The sequence below is a fragment of the Panulirus ornatus genome, chromosome 1, assembly GCF_036320965.1.
Source record: "Panulirus ornatus isolate Po-2019 chromosome 1, ASM3632096v1, whole genome shotgun sequence".
NCBI lineage: Eukaryota > Metazoa > Arthropoda > Malacostraca > Decapoda > Palinuridae > Panulirus > Panulirus ornatus.
Genome location: NC_092224.1, coordinates 76045256 through 76065793, shown reverse-complemented (window position 1 = coordinate 76065793; position 20538 = coordinate 76045256). Strand labels below are relative to the sequence as shown.

General features: G+C 39.2%; 1 protein-coding gene across 2 annotated transcripts in view; it reads right to left on the bottom strand.

Moving 5' to 3' along the window:
- Positions 1 to 20538, bottom strand: part of LOC139749831 (uncharacterized) — a 275451-nt gene that overhangs the window by 22733 nt on the left and 232180 nt on the right. For both annotated transcript variants that reach the window (XM_071664142.1, XM_071664132.1), the window contains 4 exons: positions 19967 to 20132; positions 11702 to 11991; positions 8341 to 8448; positions 780 to 943 (listed from right to left, as the gene is read on the bottom strand). In XM_071664142.1, the coding sequence (XP_071520243.1) occupies positions 780 to 943; positions 8341 to 8448; positions 11702 to 11991; positions 19967 to 20132 (728 nt within the window). The remainder of the gene's footprint in view (positions 1 to 779; positions 944 to 8340; positions 8449 to 11701; positions 11992 to 19966; positions 20133 to 20538) is intronic.

Genomic DNA, 20538 nt, shown 5'->3' with positions numbered 1-20538 from the left:
ATTAGGCTGGACCATTTGGCAGTAGTAGGTTGGAAGATTAGGGCAACATATTAAGAAGTCAGTAGGAACATTAGGTAGGAGCCTCTGCAAACACTGTGCTAGAGTTGCCCTCTGCCACAGGCCTGTTAAAGGTGAATCACTAAAGGACAAGAAGCAGCACTAAGTTATGCAGAATTTTGCTGTGGCAACCTCCTTCAGAGAGTTCCTGGAGGGAACGGGAGTCAGAAATATAAACAGGTAGATAGATAGATTGTTTGACTTATTCCATTCACCCATAACTCTCTGACTTTTCTGACATATGACAACTTTTTGAACAAGTTAATTGCTTGGTTTCTTATATATCTGGAAACGTTTTATACAGCTACATGTTTACATAAAGAAAAAGAAGCATACCACACAAATAAAACTGGCTATCTTCTTCAAAAGGCCTGAGCAATCTTCTCTTCCACCTCCTGATGAAACAGATGCTGAATCACATAATTCAAGGGATAACACAGACAACCTTAGTACCAATCTCTCTCCTTTCCAGTAAACCTTATTCTGCTCCATCCCAATTAACCACCACTTCAAGGCCAAATCACCAGATTTTCTGGTAGATTTTCATTAAGTACTGCCTAACTCAATACAGGTAAGTGTGGCACACTGATCTTAGGCTACGCTGTTGTAACGTACATTCTATAAAAAGAGCTACATGCGTAAAACTCCTTCCCTGTACAGTACTAAAATGTAATTACAGAGAAGAATGACTATGGTCAACTAAAAAAGTAAAACCATCATACCTGAACCAAGGCTTGTTGATATAGGAGTCATGTGTAGAGTTTAGTCGTGCAAGATCCTCCATTTCAAATTTGCGAGTATTTAGTGTTGTCTTATAAGCTAATGGAGCAAAGAGAGTTTGGTTGGGAAACTTGCTACGGTCCCAATACATTCCTGAAGCCCAAATCTGAAAAGATATATCAATTATAATAATAAAAAGTTCCCTCCTATCCAGAATCATATTCACAAGGTGGGGGAGGGGTTTAAAGGGGGTCATCCCCTTTGAGCTATATGATATAGTATACAGCATACTATATTTTTATAATCATTCTAAATCTTTTAAATTATCATAAATCTTTTAGTCTCTCAAAAAACAAAATAAATGTATATGTATGTCAAATATTTCAGACATTTACACCAGTGACCAGTGAAATGGTTATGTCTATTTCACTGCCTTTTTGAAATAATGACATGTAATGACAATAAAAAAATTGTCAGAAAAAGCTTTTTTGATTGCTTCATCAAACAAAACTCCTTTGATCATACATATCTGCTGTTCTATAATATTAAATATCATAAATTCACTTTCATTCAAAAATAGTCACTGAAATCATAACTTTTAAGAAAAACCATTTTGAAATTCATGAGAAAATAACTACTGTTTGTGATTAAATTCATCACCTAAATCACTCAAAAAGTGAAAAGCTCAATATGATACAATGTGTCCTTACACTGTCCTTACACACCGTTTTATGTTATCAAACAAAATATACTCTTTTCAGTCAAATATTCTATCTATCTCTGATGCTTGCTCCCTTCAGTAACTCCCTCAAGAAGGTGACTAAGGCAACAGAGTCTCCATAACTAGCGAATTCCAGTGCCACTTCTCAGCCTTTAATGCCTTACCCTTAACAGGCCAATGGCAGGGGGCCAGTCTAGCACAGTGTTCGCAGAGGCTCTTACCTAATGTTCCTCATGACTACTACTATCTAATGTTCCTACCTACTACTTCCACCTAATGTTTTTTACCTAAATGTTCCAGCCTACTACTTCTATCCATTGCTCCAGCCATTTTGCCAAAAGGCAGGTCTAGCACATAGTACTAACCACAGCAAATCTAGAGTTATGAAGAATGAGCTGTTTAAATGTTGTCAAGTGTTCTGCGTGACACAATTGGAGATTATATATGTTTGTGGACACAAAGCCAGCAGTCCACGTGTAGGTGAGGCAAAAGGAAAAGACAGCTACCTGGATCAAAGGAGTGCAACTTAACAACCAATGAAGTGCTAGCTCACAAAGCAACTATCACTAACCCTCCTGATACCCAGATGGGTATGAGTGCTATATCATATATTTATTCATTAAACAAGCTGTGTGAGTTAAGTGCTGTCAGGTGTTCTGCGTGACACGATTGGAGATTATATATGTTTGTGGACAGAAAGCCAGCAGTCCACATGTAGGGGAGGTAAAAAGAAAAGACAGCTACCTGGATCAAAGGAGTGCAACTTAACAACCAATGAAGTGCTGGCTCACTAAGCAGCTATCTCTAACCCCCCTAATACCCAGATGGGTATGAGTGTTATATCATATATTTATTTATTATACTTTGTTGCTGTCTCTCGCGTTAGCGAAGTAGTGCAAGGAAGCAGACGAAAGAATGGCCCAGCCCACCCACATACACATGTATATACATAAACGCCCACACATGCACATATACATACCTATACATTTCAACATAAACATACATATACATACACAGACATATATACATATTTATATATTCATACATGCTGCCTTCATCCATTCCCTCTGCCATCCCGCCACACATGAAATGGCAACCCCCTCCCCCCATGCAAGCATGAGGTAGCACAAAGAAAAGATAACAATGGCCACATTCATTCACACTCAGTCTCTAGCTGTCATGTGTAATGCAACCAAACCACAGCTCCCTTTCCACATCCAGGCCCCACAAAACTTTCCATGGTTTACCCGAGACGCTTCACATGACCTAGTTCAATTCATTGACAGCACATTGACCCCAGTATACCACATCGTTCCAATTCACTCTATTCCTTGTACACCTTTCACCCCCCTGTATGTTCATGCCCCAATCACTCAAAATCTTTTTCACTTAACCCTTCCACCTCCAATTTGGTCTACCACTTCTCGTTCCCTCCACCTCTTTGTCAATCTTTCCTCACTCATTCTCTCCATATGACCGAACCATTTCAATAAACACTTCTGATCTATCTACCACACTCTTCTTATTACCACACATCTCTCTTACCCTTTCATTACTTACTTGATCAAACCAGCTCACACCACATATTGTCCTCAAACATCTCATTTCCAACACATCCACCCTCCCTCGCACAACCCTATCTATAGCCTACGCCTCACAACTATACAACATTGTTGGAACCACTATTCCTTCAAACATACCCATTTTTGCTCTCCGAGATAATGTTCTCGCCTTCCACACATTCTTCAACGCCCCCAGAACGTTCGCACCCTCCCCCACCCTGTGACTCACTTCCGCTTCCATGGTTCCATTTGCTGCCAAATTCACTCCCAGATATCTAAAACACTTCACTTCCTCCAGTTTTTCTCCATTCAAACTTACCTCCCAATTAACTTGTCCCTCAACCCTACTGAATCTAATAACCTTGCTCTTATTCACATTTATTCTCAGCTTTCTTCTTTCGCACACTTTACCAAACTCATTCATCAACTTCTGTAGTTTCTCACCTGAATCAGCCACTAGTGCTGTATCATCAGCGAACAACAACTGACTTACTTCCCAAGCCCTCTCATCCACAACAGACTGCATACTTGCCCCTCTCTCCAAAACTCTTGCATTCACCTCCCTAACAACCCCATCCATATACAAATTAAACAACCACGGCCATGGAGACATCACGCACCCCCTACTGCAAACCGAAATTCACTGGGAACCAGTCACGTTCCTTTCCCACTCGTACACATGCCTTACATCCTCAATAAAAACTTTTCACTGCTTTTAGTAACTTACCCTCCACACCATATACTCTTAACACCTTCCATAAAGCATCTCTATCAACTCTATCATATGCCTTCTCCACATCCATGAATGCTACATACAAATCCATCTGTTTTTCTAAGTATTTTTCACATACATTCTTCAAAGCAAACACCTGATCCACACATCCTCTACCACTTCTGAAACCACACTGCTCTTCACCAATCTGATGCTCTGTACATGCCTTCACCCTCTCAATCAATACCCTCCCATATAATTTCCCAGAAATACTCAACAAACTTATACCTCTGTAATTTGAACAGTCAACTTTATCTCCTTTGCCTTTGTACAATGGCAATGCATGCATTCCGCCAATCCTCAGGCACTTCACCATGAACCATACATACACTGAATATCCTCACCAACCAGTCAACAACATTCACCTCCTTTTCTAATAAATTCCACAGCAATACCATCCAAACCCACCACCTTGCTGGCTTTCATCTTCTGCAAAGCTTTCACTTCCTCTTCTCTGTTTACCAAACCATTCTCCCTGCCCCTCTCACTTCTCACACCACCTCGACCAAAACACCCTATATCTACCACTCTATCATCAAACACATTCAACAAATCTTCAAAATACTCACTTCATCTCCTTCTTGCATCACCATTACTTGTTATCATTTCCCCACTGGCCCCCTTCACCGATGTTCCCACTGGTCTCTTGTCTTACACGCCATATCTACCTCCTTCCAAAACATCTTTTTATTCTTCCTAAAATCTAATGATACTCTCTCACCCAAACTCTCATTTACCCTCTTTTTCACCTCTTGCACCTTTCTCTTGACCTCTTGCCACTTTCTTTAACACATCTCCCGATCATTTGTACTAATTCCCTGCAAAAATCGTCCAAATGCCTCTCTCTTCTCTTTCACTAACAATCTTACTCCTTCATCCCACCACTCAGTACCCTTTCTAATCTGCCCACCTTCCAACTTTCTCATGCTACAGGTATCTTTTGTGCAAGCCATCACTGCTTCCCTAAATACATCCCATTCCTCCCCCACTCCCCTTACATCATTTGCTCTCACCTTTATCCATTCTGCACTCAATCTCTCCTGGTACTTCCTCACACAAGTCTCCTTTCCAAGCTCACTTACTCTTCACCCCTACATTCTCTCTTCTTTTCTGAAAACCTCGACAAATCTTCACCCTCGCCTCCACAAGATAATGATCATACATCCCTCCAGTTGCCCTTCTCAGCACATTAACACATAATCCAATAATGCTCTCTGGCCATCTCTCCTACTTACATATGTATACTTATGTATATCTCTCTTTTTTAACCAGGTATGAGTGCTATTTGTCATCAAATTTAAAATCCAAATCACTCAAAAGTGCAAAGTTCTCTATGATAATCCTCATGCCTTATGACTGCTTTATTCAACTGAGAGTTATTCACTTCGTTTTCAAAAAACTATTTGCTGGAGGACATAAAAGTTGCAGAAAATCTAGCAAATTCTTGAATATATATATATGCACAAACTTCCAAATGGAGTTCATGCCATTTCAAGATTTATGAACATATAAGAGGTTAGTGCTGCGGAGAAGTCTTATAGCATAAGCTCTCCTGAATGCAACACTCTGTTCAAATACACATAGTAAATCATAAGTATCTTGATAATTACTTTTAACAAGAATATCTTTAAGTTATGTAAAAAGTTACCCATATGTAGCTATTACTATGCTTTTACAAGATAATTATGAGTGACAGTGAATACAAGATATCCTGTTATTACATCATGTGTCTGGCAGTGCTGAAAGTACTACATAAACTTGAAAATACATATGTTGTTAGCATAAGGTCAGCCAAATCCAGCGAAGTCCTCCTCTGTCGCAAACAGGAGACATTACATGATCAATTTTATTACTAAGTATGCTCAACAATTCATTAAAATTTTTGTAATTACTGCCAAACAGGGGGAAGGCCATAAATCTAGCTAGCCGCAGTGATCTGGTTAAAAATTATTATTGCATATGGCAACCTCGCATATAGCTACCTCGCAAACGCGGGAGACAGCGAGAGAAAAAAAAAAAAAAAAAGCACTAAAAGTAAACAGTCAATTCCATCAGCAGGGCTGCAATGAAAACCTTAGGTCACAGTGGGCTACTGGCGAAGGGAAAGCAGGCAGAAGAGTAAATGCAGTAACACTAGTTGCTCATTCCTCCCTCCATCTCTCCTGCTCACTCACACCTCAACTATGGGTCCAAACAAATAGCTTTTCTGAATAGTTGTTATTGTGTAAATATCTTCCCTTTTGAACTTGACATTAAGCAGATGTAAAGTACATTCTATATATTACCAATGATAACCAACAATGTGAAATAATCAAAAGTAGTATTGATACAGAAGGGAAGTGGATGGGGAGGGGGGTAAACCCCATCTCCCTCCTACTTGCTCATTCCACACAAAGGGCACTCACAAGAGGCTTTCTTTACTGCTATCTAATTCATGGTTCATTATTGCATATTACATCCTTCCTTAAACTGTTCACCACAAATGTGATGGAATTCATATAAGTAAGATATTAGTGAGGATCTCCAACAAACAAAAGCCAAACTTGCTACAGTCAAATCAGGGAATATAAACCAAATCTAGCACATCTATGGCCCTTTCAGCAATTTTTTTGATTGATCTTAAGAAATTCAAGGAATTTCTTTGACCATATTGCATATCACCCTCTCCTCACTCCAATTAGAACTGACCACGATCCTTCACCAATGCACACACCCAAGCCTGTGTGTCTGCTTTTACTGGTGAATGCTCTTGTCACTTTTGTACTGCTTTCACAAATTATAATCATAAATCTACAATTATCATTGCTTGTCATAGAAATGAGTATAGGGTTGGGTGGGTTGCCAGTCAAAAATGTATCCCTCTCTAAAGTGAGTTATTAGTGCTATACAACATACATATACTTTGATCAAATGCAACATGTTCTGCTAATTTTTCATTCAACTACTTACATTAACAATCTTAACTATAGTACAGTTTCTTTTATATCCACTTTTTTAAGAAGAAATAAAAGTGAGATATCTACCCCAAGAATGTAACCTTCCCTCATCCCATTGAATCCTAAGTTAACATGTTATTCACTATCTATCAAAGCTGCTAACAAAGCTCCAATGTTAAAAGGGGACCAGATGTATGTACGTATGTAATTACCTATCTGTACTATACAGGGAGGGAGTTTTAAACTCTTAGGGCAATTTCTACTATCATACATTTTAAACTTTAATATGGCATCTGCACTAACCATTCATCCACCATTCTTATAGTATAAAAATACTTCTTTATGTAGTTTTTCACAAGTTTCTTGCTTAATTTCATGTTCTACTCTCTTTTCTATCCCTGCTCCTTAAAAAAAAATTTCAATATGTACATCATCAATCTGGTTTAAAAACTTAAAGGTTGTGAACAAGCCACCCCTAACTATTCGCTCTTACATAGTGGGTCAATTCAAGGTCTATTGCCATTCTCTGTCATTTAAGTATTAATTCCGGTATCATCTCTGTTGCCCTCCTCTGTACCTTCTCTGTTATCTCTGTGTTCCTTTCTGTGCACTGACCAACCCGAGAAGCACAATCTAATTTTGGCCTAAAATAAAACAACCAATTTGCTGCACATTTTCTTATCCATTTACTTAAATACTATCCTAGTTTTTGCCAAAAGACAGTCTGTCTCCTTTACTAGTCCCCTACTGTAGGACTCTGGTAACAAACAGGTTAGGGACAATGTCAACTCCCAAGTCCCTCTCATATACAGATTCCTACAGCTTATTTCATGCTACATAATATTCATTTTGAGGCCTTCTTTCAATTTGTCCCATCCTAACTACTTTACATTTACTTGCGTTGAAGTTCAATGATCATGTATCAGATCAACTTTGCAGTCTGTTTAGGTCCCCTTGTAAGTTGACGCAACCTTCCACACTTTTCACTTCCTTCATGAGTTGTGCATCAAGCGCAAAATCTTTCAAGAGCCCATACCTCCAGCTAAGTCATTTACATAGATCAAGAGGAATAATGGTACTAGAACCCTGCAGCACACCACTGGCGACCTCCACCTGCTTTGAAAATGTTCTTCGGACATGCGTTCTCTATCGATCTATGTATGTTCTGCCCATTCCCTTCAGGAACTCCCTTAAGGAGATGGCCACAGCAAGAAGTCCCTCCATAGCTGGTGAACTCCAGAGACGCTTCACAGCCTTTAGCGCCTCATCCTTAACAGGCCACTGGCAGAGAGCAACTCTAGCTCCTACCAATGTTTCTACTGACTACTACTACTAAAGTGTCACCCTAATGTTCCAACCTGCTGCTTCTGCCTGCTGCTCCTACCTACTACTTCTACCAAATGCTTCCTTACATTAAGATAATCTTCTGTCAACTGACATAGTATCCCCCATATTCCTGCATGATGCAAATCAACCCTCAATGCTAGGTATAAATTCCTGATGCAAACCCACCTTCACCGGAATTATACACACACATGATCTACATTTAGAAATGAAAAGGGAAGAACTCACCCTGCTGTTGCCAAGGATGATTGACAACACTTCACCCATCATCTGATCTTCTGTCAGGGGCCGGTCAACCACACGCACATCCGAGAAGATTTCATTATGGTCCACAATCTATGAAGTATAAGAAATCTGGTTAAAATCAAAGAATCATCATATGACCCACCAATGTAGCACTGAAAAAGACATAAGGAATTGTAAAATGACAATGAATGTGTCTCAACACATCTTATCAACATATAATGTAAAATGAAAATTGCTAAATATATACACCATCACCACAAAAATCACAGAGGCTGTTAGTACTATGACATAATATATACTTGATATTTAGAATTACGAAGAATGAGCAGTGCGAGTTGAGTGTTGTTGAGTGTTATGTATGGCATGGAGAGATTGTATGTTTGTGGACAGAATGCCAATAGTCTACACATGGGTGAGGCAGAAAGAAAAGACAGCTTCTTGGGTTAGATGAGAGCAAGTTGTCAACCACCGAAGTGCTGACTCACTATGCAGTCATCACTAATTCTCATTAACTAAAAACAATGAAAAAAGAAAAGTTAGCCATTAAACTAATATCAATCATTTGAAAACACCCCAACGAAGTATGTAGATAAGAAAGTAAGATGAGAAAACAGTAACTTACACAAGACGTAAAAACATACTCTTTCACAGCAAGAGGTCCCTAATGTACCAACAGCTTAATCCTTTCACAGTGTAATCATACTTCAGGGGTTACTTCAAAATAATCAGTTATATGTAGAAAACTGAGTTAATATTTAGTACTCTTGATATTTCAAACTTGATTTTATCTTGGTATACAAACATTCCATTAGAAATACGTAACCATCACACAAAAGGATAAATATAAGTGTACAGAATCACTTAAAAGCAAAGATAAATGTAGAGAAAAATACACAAACCACCAAATTAAATTTCCATTATATTCACCTGAAACTGATGAGAATGATGAAATATCAAACCCAAAGTATTTTACTAAATATACATATTTATTTATTATACTTGATCGTCGTTTCCCGTATCGGTAAGGTAGTGCCAGGAAACACATGAAGAACGGCCCATACACGCACATATAAATGACATATAAGCATATAAACAGAGAAGGGGGCCGGGTGAGGATGTTTCCTCAGAGGCCCAGTCCTCTGTTCTTAATGCTACCTCGCTGAGGCGGGAAATGGCAAACAGCATGAAAAAAAAAAAATAAACATATACATATCCATACATAGACATATACATATATACACATGTACATATTCATACTTGCTTCCTTTCATCCATTCCTGGCGCTACCCCACCCTACAAGAAACAGCATCACTACCCCTTGCTTCAGCAAGCAAGTGCCATGAAAACAGACAAAAAAGGCCACGTTCATTTACACTCAGTCTCTAGCTGTCATGTGTAATGCACCAAAACCACACCTCCACATCCACATCCAGACCCCACAAACCTTTCCATGGTTTACCCCAGACATTTCACATGCCCTGATTCAGTCCATTGACAGCACATCAACCCCGGTATACCTCATCCTTCCAATTCACTCTATTCCTTGAACACCTCTCACCCTCCGGTAAGTTCAGGCCCCAAATGCTCAAAATCTTTTTTCATTCCATCCTTCCACCTCCAATCTGGTCTCCCAATTCTCCTTGTTCCCTCCACCTCTGACTCATGTATCCTCTTTGTCAATCTTTCCTTGCTCACTCTCTTCATATGTCCAAACCATTTAAACAGACCCTCTTCTGCTCTCTCATCCACAATCTTTTTATTTCCACACATCTCTATCACCCTTTCATTACTTAATCAAACCAACTCACAACAAATATGGTCCTCAAACATTTCATTTCTAACGCATCCATCCTCCTCTGTACAACCCTATCTACAGCCCATGCCTCACAACCATGTAATATCGTTGGAACTACTATCCCTTCAAACATACCCAATTATGCTCTCTGAGATAATGTTCTCTCTTTCCAAACATTCTTCACTGCTCCCAGAGCCTTTGCCCCCTCTCCCACCCTAAAACTCACTTTCACTTCCATGGTTCCATTCGATGCTAAGTCAACTCTCAGGTACCTAAAACACTTCAATTCCCCCAATTTTTCTACATTCAAATGTGCATCCCTACTAACTTGTCCCTCACCCCAGCTGAACCTAAAAAACTTGCTCTTATCAACATTTACTTTCAACTTTCTCCTTTCACACACTTTTTCAAACTCAGTCACCAACTTCTGCAATTTCTCACTCGAATCAGCCACCAGTGCTGTATCATCAACAAACAACAACTGACTCACTTCCCAGACCCTCTCATCCCAAACAGACTGCATACTCATCCCTCTCCAAAACTTGCATTTGCCTCCCTAACCACCCCATTCATAAACAAATTAAACAACCATGGGGACATCACACCCCTGTTGCAAATTGACCTTCACTGGGAACCAATCACTCTCCTTTCTTCCTTCTTATACAAATGCCTTACACCCTTGATAAAAACTTCTCACTGCCTCTAGCAGCTTAACTCCCACACCATACATTCGTTGCACAAAGCATCTCTACCAACCCCATCATAAGCCTTCTCCAGATCCATAAATGCTACATACAAATCCTTCTGTTTTTCTAAGTATTTCTCACACGCAATCTTCAAAGCAAACATCTAATCCACACATCCTCTACCACTTCTGAAACTACACTGCTTCTTCCCAATCTGATGCTTTGTACATGCCTTCCCCCTCTCAGTCAATAATCTTCCATACAATTTTCCAGGAATACCCAACAAACTTTTGCCTCAGTAGTCTGAATACTCACCTTTATCTTCTTTGCCTTTGTACATTGGCACTATACATGCATTCGACCAATCCTCAGGCACTTCACCATGATCCATTCATACACTGAATATCCTTAGCAACCAACAACATGTTTTGCTACTTCTTGTAGTATTCATTACATCTATTAATTATATTGTGAAAAGTGTAATATGCCTAATGGTTTCACTGTAATGATACTCAGGTAAAAACATTATAGTTACAACAATTCAGGAGGTTATCAATTACAACACATTTACACAAACACACACACCAATAATGTATTCCTTACATATAAAATACAAAGCATTAAATTCAAGAAGATATACAGCAATAAAGATACAAACTAAATGAGACTGGATGGAGCAAAAAAAGCCAACTATAAGAATGGATAGGAGAGGCTTACACAGAGATGGAAGGATAAACTGATACACTAATTGTACAATTCACTCAGAATGTAGCTGAATACCAGTATGATTATGATCATGCAATAAAAATACAATGTACTTAAAATCAATCAAAAGAGAGAATATTCAAGGATGAAACCTTACCTGAAGGAAAGAACTAAGGAAGTTTGCAAGTCGAAGTGCCATCCTAGCTTCATTCTCAAACTGTTTCTCCATCCCATAGCCAATGTCACCTGTTAGTACCAAGTCATCCGGGGGAAAGCTGTTACAGTTCTCTGGAGTGACAGATTTGAGATACTCTATCACTTCCTCTACATTAATAGTACTTGTCCTTGCAGCTTCAGCTCCTGACACATTGTAATAATCCCTGGCTAGATACTTTTGCCGCTCATATTCATCCATCTTGTTGTAGTCAAACGGAAGCTTTTGGATCCCTGCACGGACAGAATTACACACTTTTCAATATATACCATTAGAAATTCTATCAACTGACTTTTTAACATATCAAACATACATTCCTATGATTATCAACACTTCTGAATGCATTAATTCATGTCAGGTGTGACTGCTATATTCATTCCTTTACTTTAATGTTAGATATGATAGATATGCTAATCCATCTATTAATGAGGTTCCATAACCCAAAAAAGAAGAAACAACAGTTGTATTTGATTCATCTTTTACCCCATTTATGGAAATCATCAACCACTTCAACTTTCTAAAGTATCAATTAGTCTTGGAGCTTAAATCCTTATCGCTACATTTCCACTATCAATATCCTGCAAACACTCCCAGATGCCAAACTAATGATCATTATAATTTTTGTTTTTTACTCTGTTTTTCCCAATAATTCATATGCTTCCCTCACTTAAAAATGTTGAAAAAACACATCTATTACAGTCACCATTCAACTCTCAGCAATGCAACATCTATGAATGTTGCTGGGTCCACAGAAAATAACTGGAAGTTTTCAGTCGACCAATTTGCCATTAAACTTTCCATATTCATCTTTCTTTCATGTGTGTATCTTCAGATCCACTACCCTTGCAATGCAGAAAACTGAAACTAGACATACAAATATAATTCAGTTGTAGAACTTTATATTTCTATACGGTACAAGATGGATCACTGTCCATCCTAAAGTCATTAACTGCTGGGTACACAAGCATTCATTAACATTTAAAAAGAAACAATACAGTAACCTTAACCAATGATTTCCTGACCTAAACTCAGTAAGATATAAAACTATGTATAAACTATCCAGTGTAAATTTGGTTAACATCCTCATCCAAGCAGTCTTTAGACATTGTTTGTATAATAACTCTAATAGCATTTCAATGCACAAGACTGTCTTGACCTACAACCTCAAAAACTAAATCAGGTAGAGAACACAGTACTTTTTCTTCTTTTTGGAAGCATGCATTAGTACATCCCATCCCAAAGAGGGGTGATAGTTCTAATCCCACTAACTACTATCCTGTTGTTTTGACATCTATTTCCTCGAAAATCCTGAATCTCACAGTCTTCTCTCCGATCACTAGTATGGCTTCTGTAAGGCAAGACCCACTGGTGATACTCTTCCCTGTCTTACTAATGTTTGGTTACATTCCTGAAAGATTTAGGAGAATCCTAGGTAGCTGTCTTTGTTGAATCCATGACTTTTGACAGGGTTTGGTATTGATACCTTATCTCTATGCTCCCCTATTTTGGGTTCCCTTCTACACTTTGCTCCGTCATATCTAGTTCCTCTCTGGCCAATCTATCTCCATGGTTGTTGATGGATCAGCCTCTCCCCAATTCTTAATCAACTGTGGTGTTCCTCAAGGTTCTTTCCTTTCTCTTCCACTTTTTCTCCTTTTTATCAATGATTTCCTTCCTTCCACAAATAACCAAATGCAAATATTTACTGATGACTCAACGCTGCATTAATCTTCGTCATTCAGTTCTGCTCCTTCTCTCACTCAATCAGCACCTTGTCTTGATGCAACCTCCTCAATAAACTCATACTTGGACAGGTTATCTCAATGAGGGAAATGAAATCTGGTTAAGTTTAATACCTCCCAAGTCCAGTTTCTACCCATCTCTTGTATCAAAAATTTCTCACTACTTTCCACTTGCCTTTGACAGTCCTCCCTCTTGACTTCATGAACATACTTGTTATTACTGTAATCTTTTTTTTCTTTTCTTTCATACTATTCGCCATTTCCCGCATTAGCGAGGTAGCGTTAAGAACAGAGGACTGGGCCTTTGAGGGAATATCCTCACCTGGCCCCCTTCTCTGTTCCTTCTTTTGGAAAATTACAAAAATAATAGATATCAAATCTATTTTGGAAACCCCACGTTACAGAAATGGCCGAGTCTGCTTCTCAGAAACGGGGAGTCCTGGTTTGATGTTGAAATTTCTTTTCTTCCGAACAGTTGCTCCATTTATACAGAGGACTGATATTTCATTGTATAGAGAACTGCTCTCATATCTGGGGTGGTTCTAGTTCTGCATCCTTACTTAACTGAGTTGAGTTGAAAGTAATCTAATTTATAAACTCTCCCAAGCTAACTTCCAAACTTGACCCGCTTACCCCATACTATAATGTTGTTTTACTTTCCCTTTTAGGCTTTTGCTCCTTAGAACTGGCTGCTTGTGTGACCCCACAAATTAGCTTGACCACACAACACTCAGCAAGCTGATCTGTCACATGATTACTAAAAGGCTGCTGACAATTCAAGGGTGGGCCATTCTGATAGCTGTTTCTTTCCATACATCTTAAAGCTTTGGAACTCCCTACCCTTTCATGTGTTTCCCAACAACTATGACCCATCACATTTTAAAACAAAGATAATGCACTTCTCCAAAATTCATCAATACATTCCCTTGTCTTTTCTTTTTCTTTCACTGACCTTTCTATATTTCAACCAAGGTTCAGCCTCGATGTAGACATTTATCTGCGATTCAAAAAAATGCACAAGACATCCAATTACCAAGTCTTTGGATATCATACATACATGATCGTAAGGGACAGAAGGATTGACAGATGGATGAACACATGGATGCATGGATAGGTGCAAAACACAAATGATTCTGAACAAGCTTATGAAAGTTTCTGAAGCACCTAAGCAGTCTTGTTGCTTGCTGTTTCTTGCCTCACTCTTTAAATTCTATCATTATTATTATCATACTTGATTGCTGTTTCCCGAATTAGCAAGTAAGCACCAGGAAACAGAAGAAAGACCCGTCCACTCATATACATAATATATACATACACACACATTCGTACATATACATATTTTTCTATTTATCATACTTTGTCGCTGTCTTCCGCATTAGTGAGGTAGCACAAGGAAACAGATGAAAGAATGGCCCAACCCACCCACATACACATGTATATACATACACGTCCACACACGCACATATACATACCCATACATCTCAATGTATACATATATATATATATATATATATATACACACACAGACATATACACATGTACATAATTCACACTTGCTGCCCTTATTCATTCCCGTTGCCACCCCGCCACGCATGAAATGACAACCCCCTTCCCCCTCATGTGCGCGAGGTAGCACTAGGAAAAGACAACAAAGGCCACATTCGTTCACATTCAGTCTCTAGCTGTCATGTATAATGCACCGAAACCACAGCTCCCTTTCCACATTCAGGCCCCACAAAACTTTCCATGGTTTAACCCAAACGCTTCACATGCCCTGGTTCAATCCACTGACAGGAAGTCAACCCCGGTATACCACATCGTTCCAATTCACTCTATTCCTTGCACGCCTTTCACCCTCCTGCATGTTCAGGCCCCGCTCACTCAAAATCTTTTTCACTCCACCTTTCCACCTCCAATTTGGTCTCCCACTTCTCCTCATTCCCTCCACCTCTGACAGTCAATCTTTCTTCACTCATTCTCTCCATGTGACCAAACCATTTCAAACACCTTCTGCTCTCTCAACCACACTCTTTTTATTACCACACATATCTCTTACCCTTTCTTTATTTCACTCGATCAAACCACCTCACACCACATATTGTCCTCAAACATTTCATTTCCAGCACATCCACCTTCCTCCACACAACTCTATCTATAGCTATCTATAGCCCTTGCCTCGCAACCACATAACATTGTTGGAACCACTATACCTTCAAACATACCCATTCTTTGCTTTCTGAGATAACATTCTTGCTTTCCACACATTTTTCAATGCTCCCAGAACTTTTGCCCCCTCCCCCACCCTATGACTCACTTCCGCTTCCATGATTGTATCCACTGCTAAATCCTCTCCCAGATATCTAAAACACTTCACTTCCTCCAGTTTTTCTCCATTCAAACTTACCTCCCAATTGACTTGGCCCTCAACCCTACTGTACCTAATAACCTTGCTCTTATTCACATTTACTCTCAGCTTTCTTCTTTTACACACTTTACCAAACTCAGTCACCAGCTTCCGCAGTTTCTCATCCGAATCAGCCACCAGTGCTTTCATCAGTGAACAACAACTGACTCACTTCCCAAGCTCTCTCATCTACAACAGACTGCATACTTGCCCCTCTCTCCAAAACTTTTGCTTTCACCTCCCTAGCAACCCCATCCATAAACAAATTAAACAACCATGGAGACATTACGCACCCCTGCCGCAAACCAAAATTCACTGAGAACCAATCACTTTCCTCTCTTCCTACTCGTACACATGCCTTACATCCTCGATAAAAACTCTTCACTGCTTCTAACAACTTGCCTCCCACACCATATATTCTTAATACCTTCCACACAGCATCTCTATCAACTCTATCATATGCCTTCTCCAGATCCATAAATGCTACATACAAATCTATTTGCTTTTCTAAGTATTTCTCACATACATTCTTCAAAGCAAACACCTGATCCACACATCCTCTACTACTTCTGAAACCACACTGCTCTTCCCCAATCTGATGCTCTGTACATGCCTTCACCCTCTCGATCAATAACCTCCCATATAATATCCCAGGAATACTCAACAAACTTATACCTCTGTAATTTGAGCACTCACCTTTATCCCCTTTGCCTTTGTACAATGGCACTATGCATGCATTCCGCCAATCCTCAGGCACCTCACCATGAGTCATACATACATTAAATAACCTTACCAAACAGTCAACAATACAGTCACCCCCCTTTTTTTTTTTATTAAATTCCACTGCAATACCATCCAAACCTGCTGCCTTGCTGGCTTTCATTTTCCACAAAGCTTTTACTAACTCTTCTCTGTTTACCAAATCATTCTTCCTAACCCTCTCACTTTGCACACCACCTCGACAAAAACACCCTATATCTGCCACTCTATCATCAAACACATTCAACAAACCTTCAAAATACTCACTCCATCTCCTTCTCACATCACCACTACTTGTTTTCACCTCCCCATAAGCCCCCTTCACAGATGTTCCCATTTGTTCCCTTGTCTTACGCACTTTATTTACCTCCTTCCAAAACATGTTTTTATTCTCCCTAAAATATAATGATGCTCTCTCACCCCAACTCTCATTTGCCCTCTTTTTCACCTCTTGTACCTTTCTCTTGACCTCCTGCCTCTTTCTTTTATACATCTCCCAGTCATTTGCATTATTTCCCTGCAAAAATTGTCCAAATGCCTCTCTCTTCTCTTTCACTAATAATCTTATTTCTTCATCCCACCACTCACTACCCTTTCTAATCTGCCCACCTCCCACGCTTCTCATACCACAAGCATCTTTTGTGCATGCCATCACTGCTTCCCTAAATACATCCCATTCCTCCCCCACTCCCTCACATCCTTTGTTCTCACCTTTTTCCATTCTATACTCAGTTTCTCCTGGTACTTCCTCACACAAGTCTCCTTCCCAAGCTCACTTACTCTCACCACTCTCTTCACCCCAACATTCTCTCTTCTTTTCTGAAAACGTCTACAAATCTTCACCTTCGCCCCCACAAGATAATGATCAGACCTCTCAGCACATTAACATCCAAAAGTCTCTCTTTCGCACGCCTATCAATCAATACGTAATCCAATAATGCTCTGGCCATCTCTCCTACTTACATACGTTTACTTATGTATATCTCTCTTTTTAAACCAGGTATTCCCAATCGCCAGTTCTTTTTCAGTGCAAAAATCTACAAGCTCTTCACCATTTCCATTTACAACAATGAACACCCCATGTACACCAATTATTCCCTCAAATGCCACATTACTCATTTTGCAATCAAATCACCCATCACTATAACCCGGTCTTGTGCATCAAAACTACTAACACACTCACTCAGCTGCTCCCAAAAACACTTGCCTCTCATGATCTTTCTTCTCATGCCCAGGTGCATATGCACCAATAATCACCCATCTCTCTCCATCAACTTTCAGTTTCACCCATATCAATCTAGAGTTTACTTTCTTACACTCTATCACATACTCCCACCACTCCTGTTTCAGGAGTAGTGCTACTCCTTCCCTTGCTCTTGTCCTCTCACCATCCCCTAACTTAACTCCCAAGACATTCCCAAACCACTCTTCCCCTTTCCCCTTGAGCTTCGTTTCACTCAGAGCCAAAACATCCAGGTTCATTTCCTTAAACATACTAGAGCCAAAACATCCAGGTTCATTTCCTTAAACATACTACCTATCTCTCCTTTTTTCTCATCTTGGTTACACCCACACACATTTAGACACCCAATCTGAGCCTTCGAGGAGGATGAGCACTCCCCATGTGACTCCTTCTTCTGTTTCCCCTTTTAGAAAGTTAAAATACAAGGAGGGGAGGGTTTCTAGCTCCCCACTCCTGTCCCCATTCATCGCCTTCTATGACACGTGAGGAATGCGTGGGGAGTATTCTTTCTCCCCTATCCCCATATATCAACATATATATCTATACATACATATACTTACACATACATACACTTATAAACACATGAACATATCTATAATTACTCTCCTTCATCCATTCCCCGCCCCACAGGAAACAGCATCACCATCCCCTACATCAGCAAGGGCAGTGCCATGAAATATTTGGATGACAAAAAGCCACATCTGCTCACACTCATATCTAAATACATTTTGGAGAAAATTCATAGGTGTAAATTCAAGAACTTCTGTGATTCCTGGTCTCATATGAAGATCCTGTATACCCTCACCAAGGTTGAATTTTTCTTTAGAGGAAATGGGTTTATGCCATAGTTGTGAATAATTGGAAACTAGTTTCCTTGTCTAAAACGGGGCCATCTGGGCTCAAAGATTGGTGAACTTCTTCCATTATCATGGGTTAATATTCCTAGTGGAGGTAGCAGTTAAAAGTTGTAGATGTGATTCCAATCTATAGATAAAAGATCTGCCCCTACGGCTATTTTGCCATGACATGAAGATATAAAACAAGGTCTTAAGTGGAGAAACTTTTGGACACTACCTCTGTCAATGCTTTGCCATTGGACAGGAAACCTTCCCTAATGTTCTTCAGATCCACTATATGACTAACTGTCAAGTGGATGTTCTCTGTGTGAGCAGAGATCTGCTTTGATTAGGATGTGAGTGATGGAATGATACTTATCTTAATTGTCTATGCATCACAATTGTGATGTCCAGCACAAGGTAAATTGATTTAACACATTTTAATGTCCTTCCGGCAGTTCTTTCAGATTTGTGTAGTAAGCGTCTAAGGAGATATCAGGATTCCAACAGATGGGTGACCTCGCGATGAGTGATATTCCTAACCTTTTACAATGCATCAGTCCAGGAGGGTATAAATGGTACTGTACTAAATTTGATACACAATGACTACATAATTTCTGCTAAGCACACAAAACAAACAAGTGTTCTTGGCATTCTCCAATGTTAATCTATAGCATCCTGATTCATTAAAAATCCAGTCTTTATAAGACAACTAAGTCACTACAAATCTGCTACAGAAATAACATATAACAACATAACAACATGGCAGTACATAAGAATACTTCTAAAAATTAAGGAATCATTAGCTGGAGCTTACAACAGCAGTGAAAGGAGATGGTTATCAACAGAAACAAAAAGCACTAATCACTACATTCTTATCAAACTAATGAATGTCTTCAGCTTGCCTGTAAGGATCAGGGAAGTACATTTTATAATGTAAGGCACTATAAAACATCTTCGAACATCATGCACTTAAACAATTCCTTTAGGAAGCTCTGAATATAAGAACATGATTCTACATTGACAAAATTAATGGTATTCTTCTAATGGCCTGCATATTTGCTACAATGCTGCTAAAACTGCAAACATATTTCAACAAACAAAGAAGGATACCAAACATATTCATAAGTCATATGTCAAAACCTGAAACTTCAGAATGACAGCAGCACTATCAAACAACACTCGACATCTAAAGTGTAGAGGATCAAACAGGAAGGTACTTACAACCAATTGGTGTACAGCTGAAGGAGTTGCGGTACTGAAAAAGTGTTGCCCTCTCAATGAATTCCCCAAGATAAGGACGACGTACAATATTGGGTAAACGAAATCCTGGTTTACATCGACACTGATAACCACCTCGTCGAAAACCATAACCATCTAAAGGCTCACACTGTTATGAAAACAAAAAAGGATAATCATTATGAAAGTTACTGGATGTGCAATTATCTTTAATATTACAGTAACATGGCTTTCATTAACCTATGAGTTGAAATCTTTATCTATTTTAAAGGAAATTCTTCCATTTCTTGTGTGTGTTACAATTACAAATTTTCTTTTTCATACATATTTGCCATTTCCCACATTAGCAAGATACCATCACAGACAGGTGACAGCCTTAATGGGAAAATCCTCAATTGGACCACTTCTTTCTCTTGTTCCTTCTTTTGGAAAAGTAAAGCAGGATGGGAGGATTTCCAGCCCCTTGCTTGCACCCATTTTAGTCACCTTCTACGACATGAAGGCAATATGTGGGAAGTATTCTTTCTCCCCTATTCCCAGGGATAATTACTAAATTA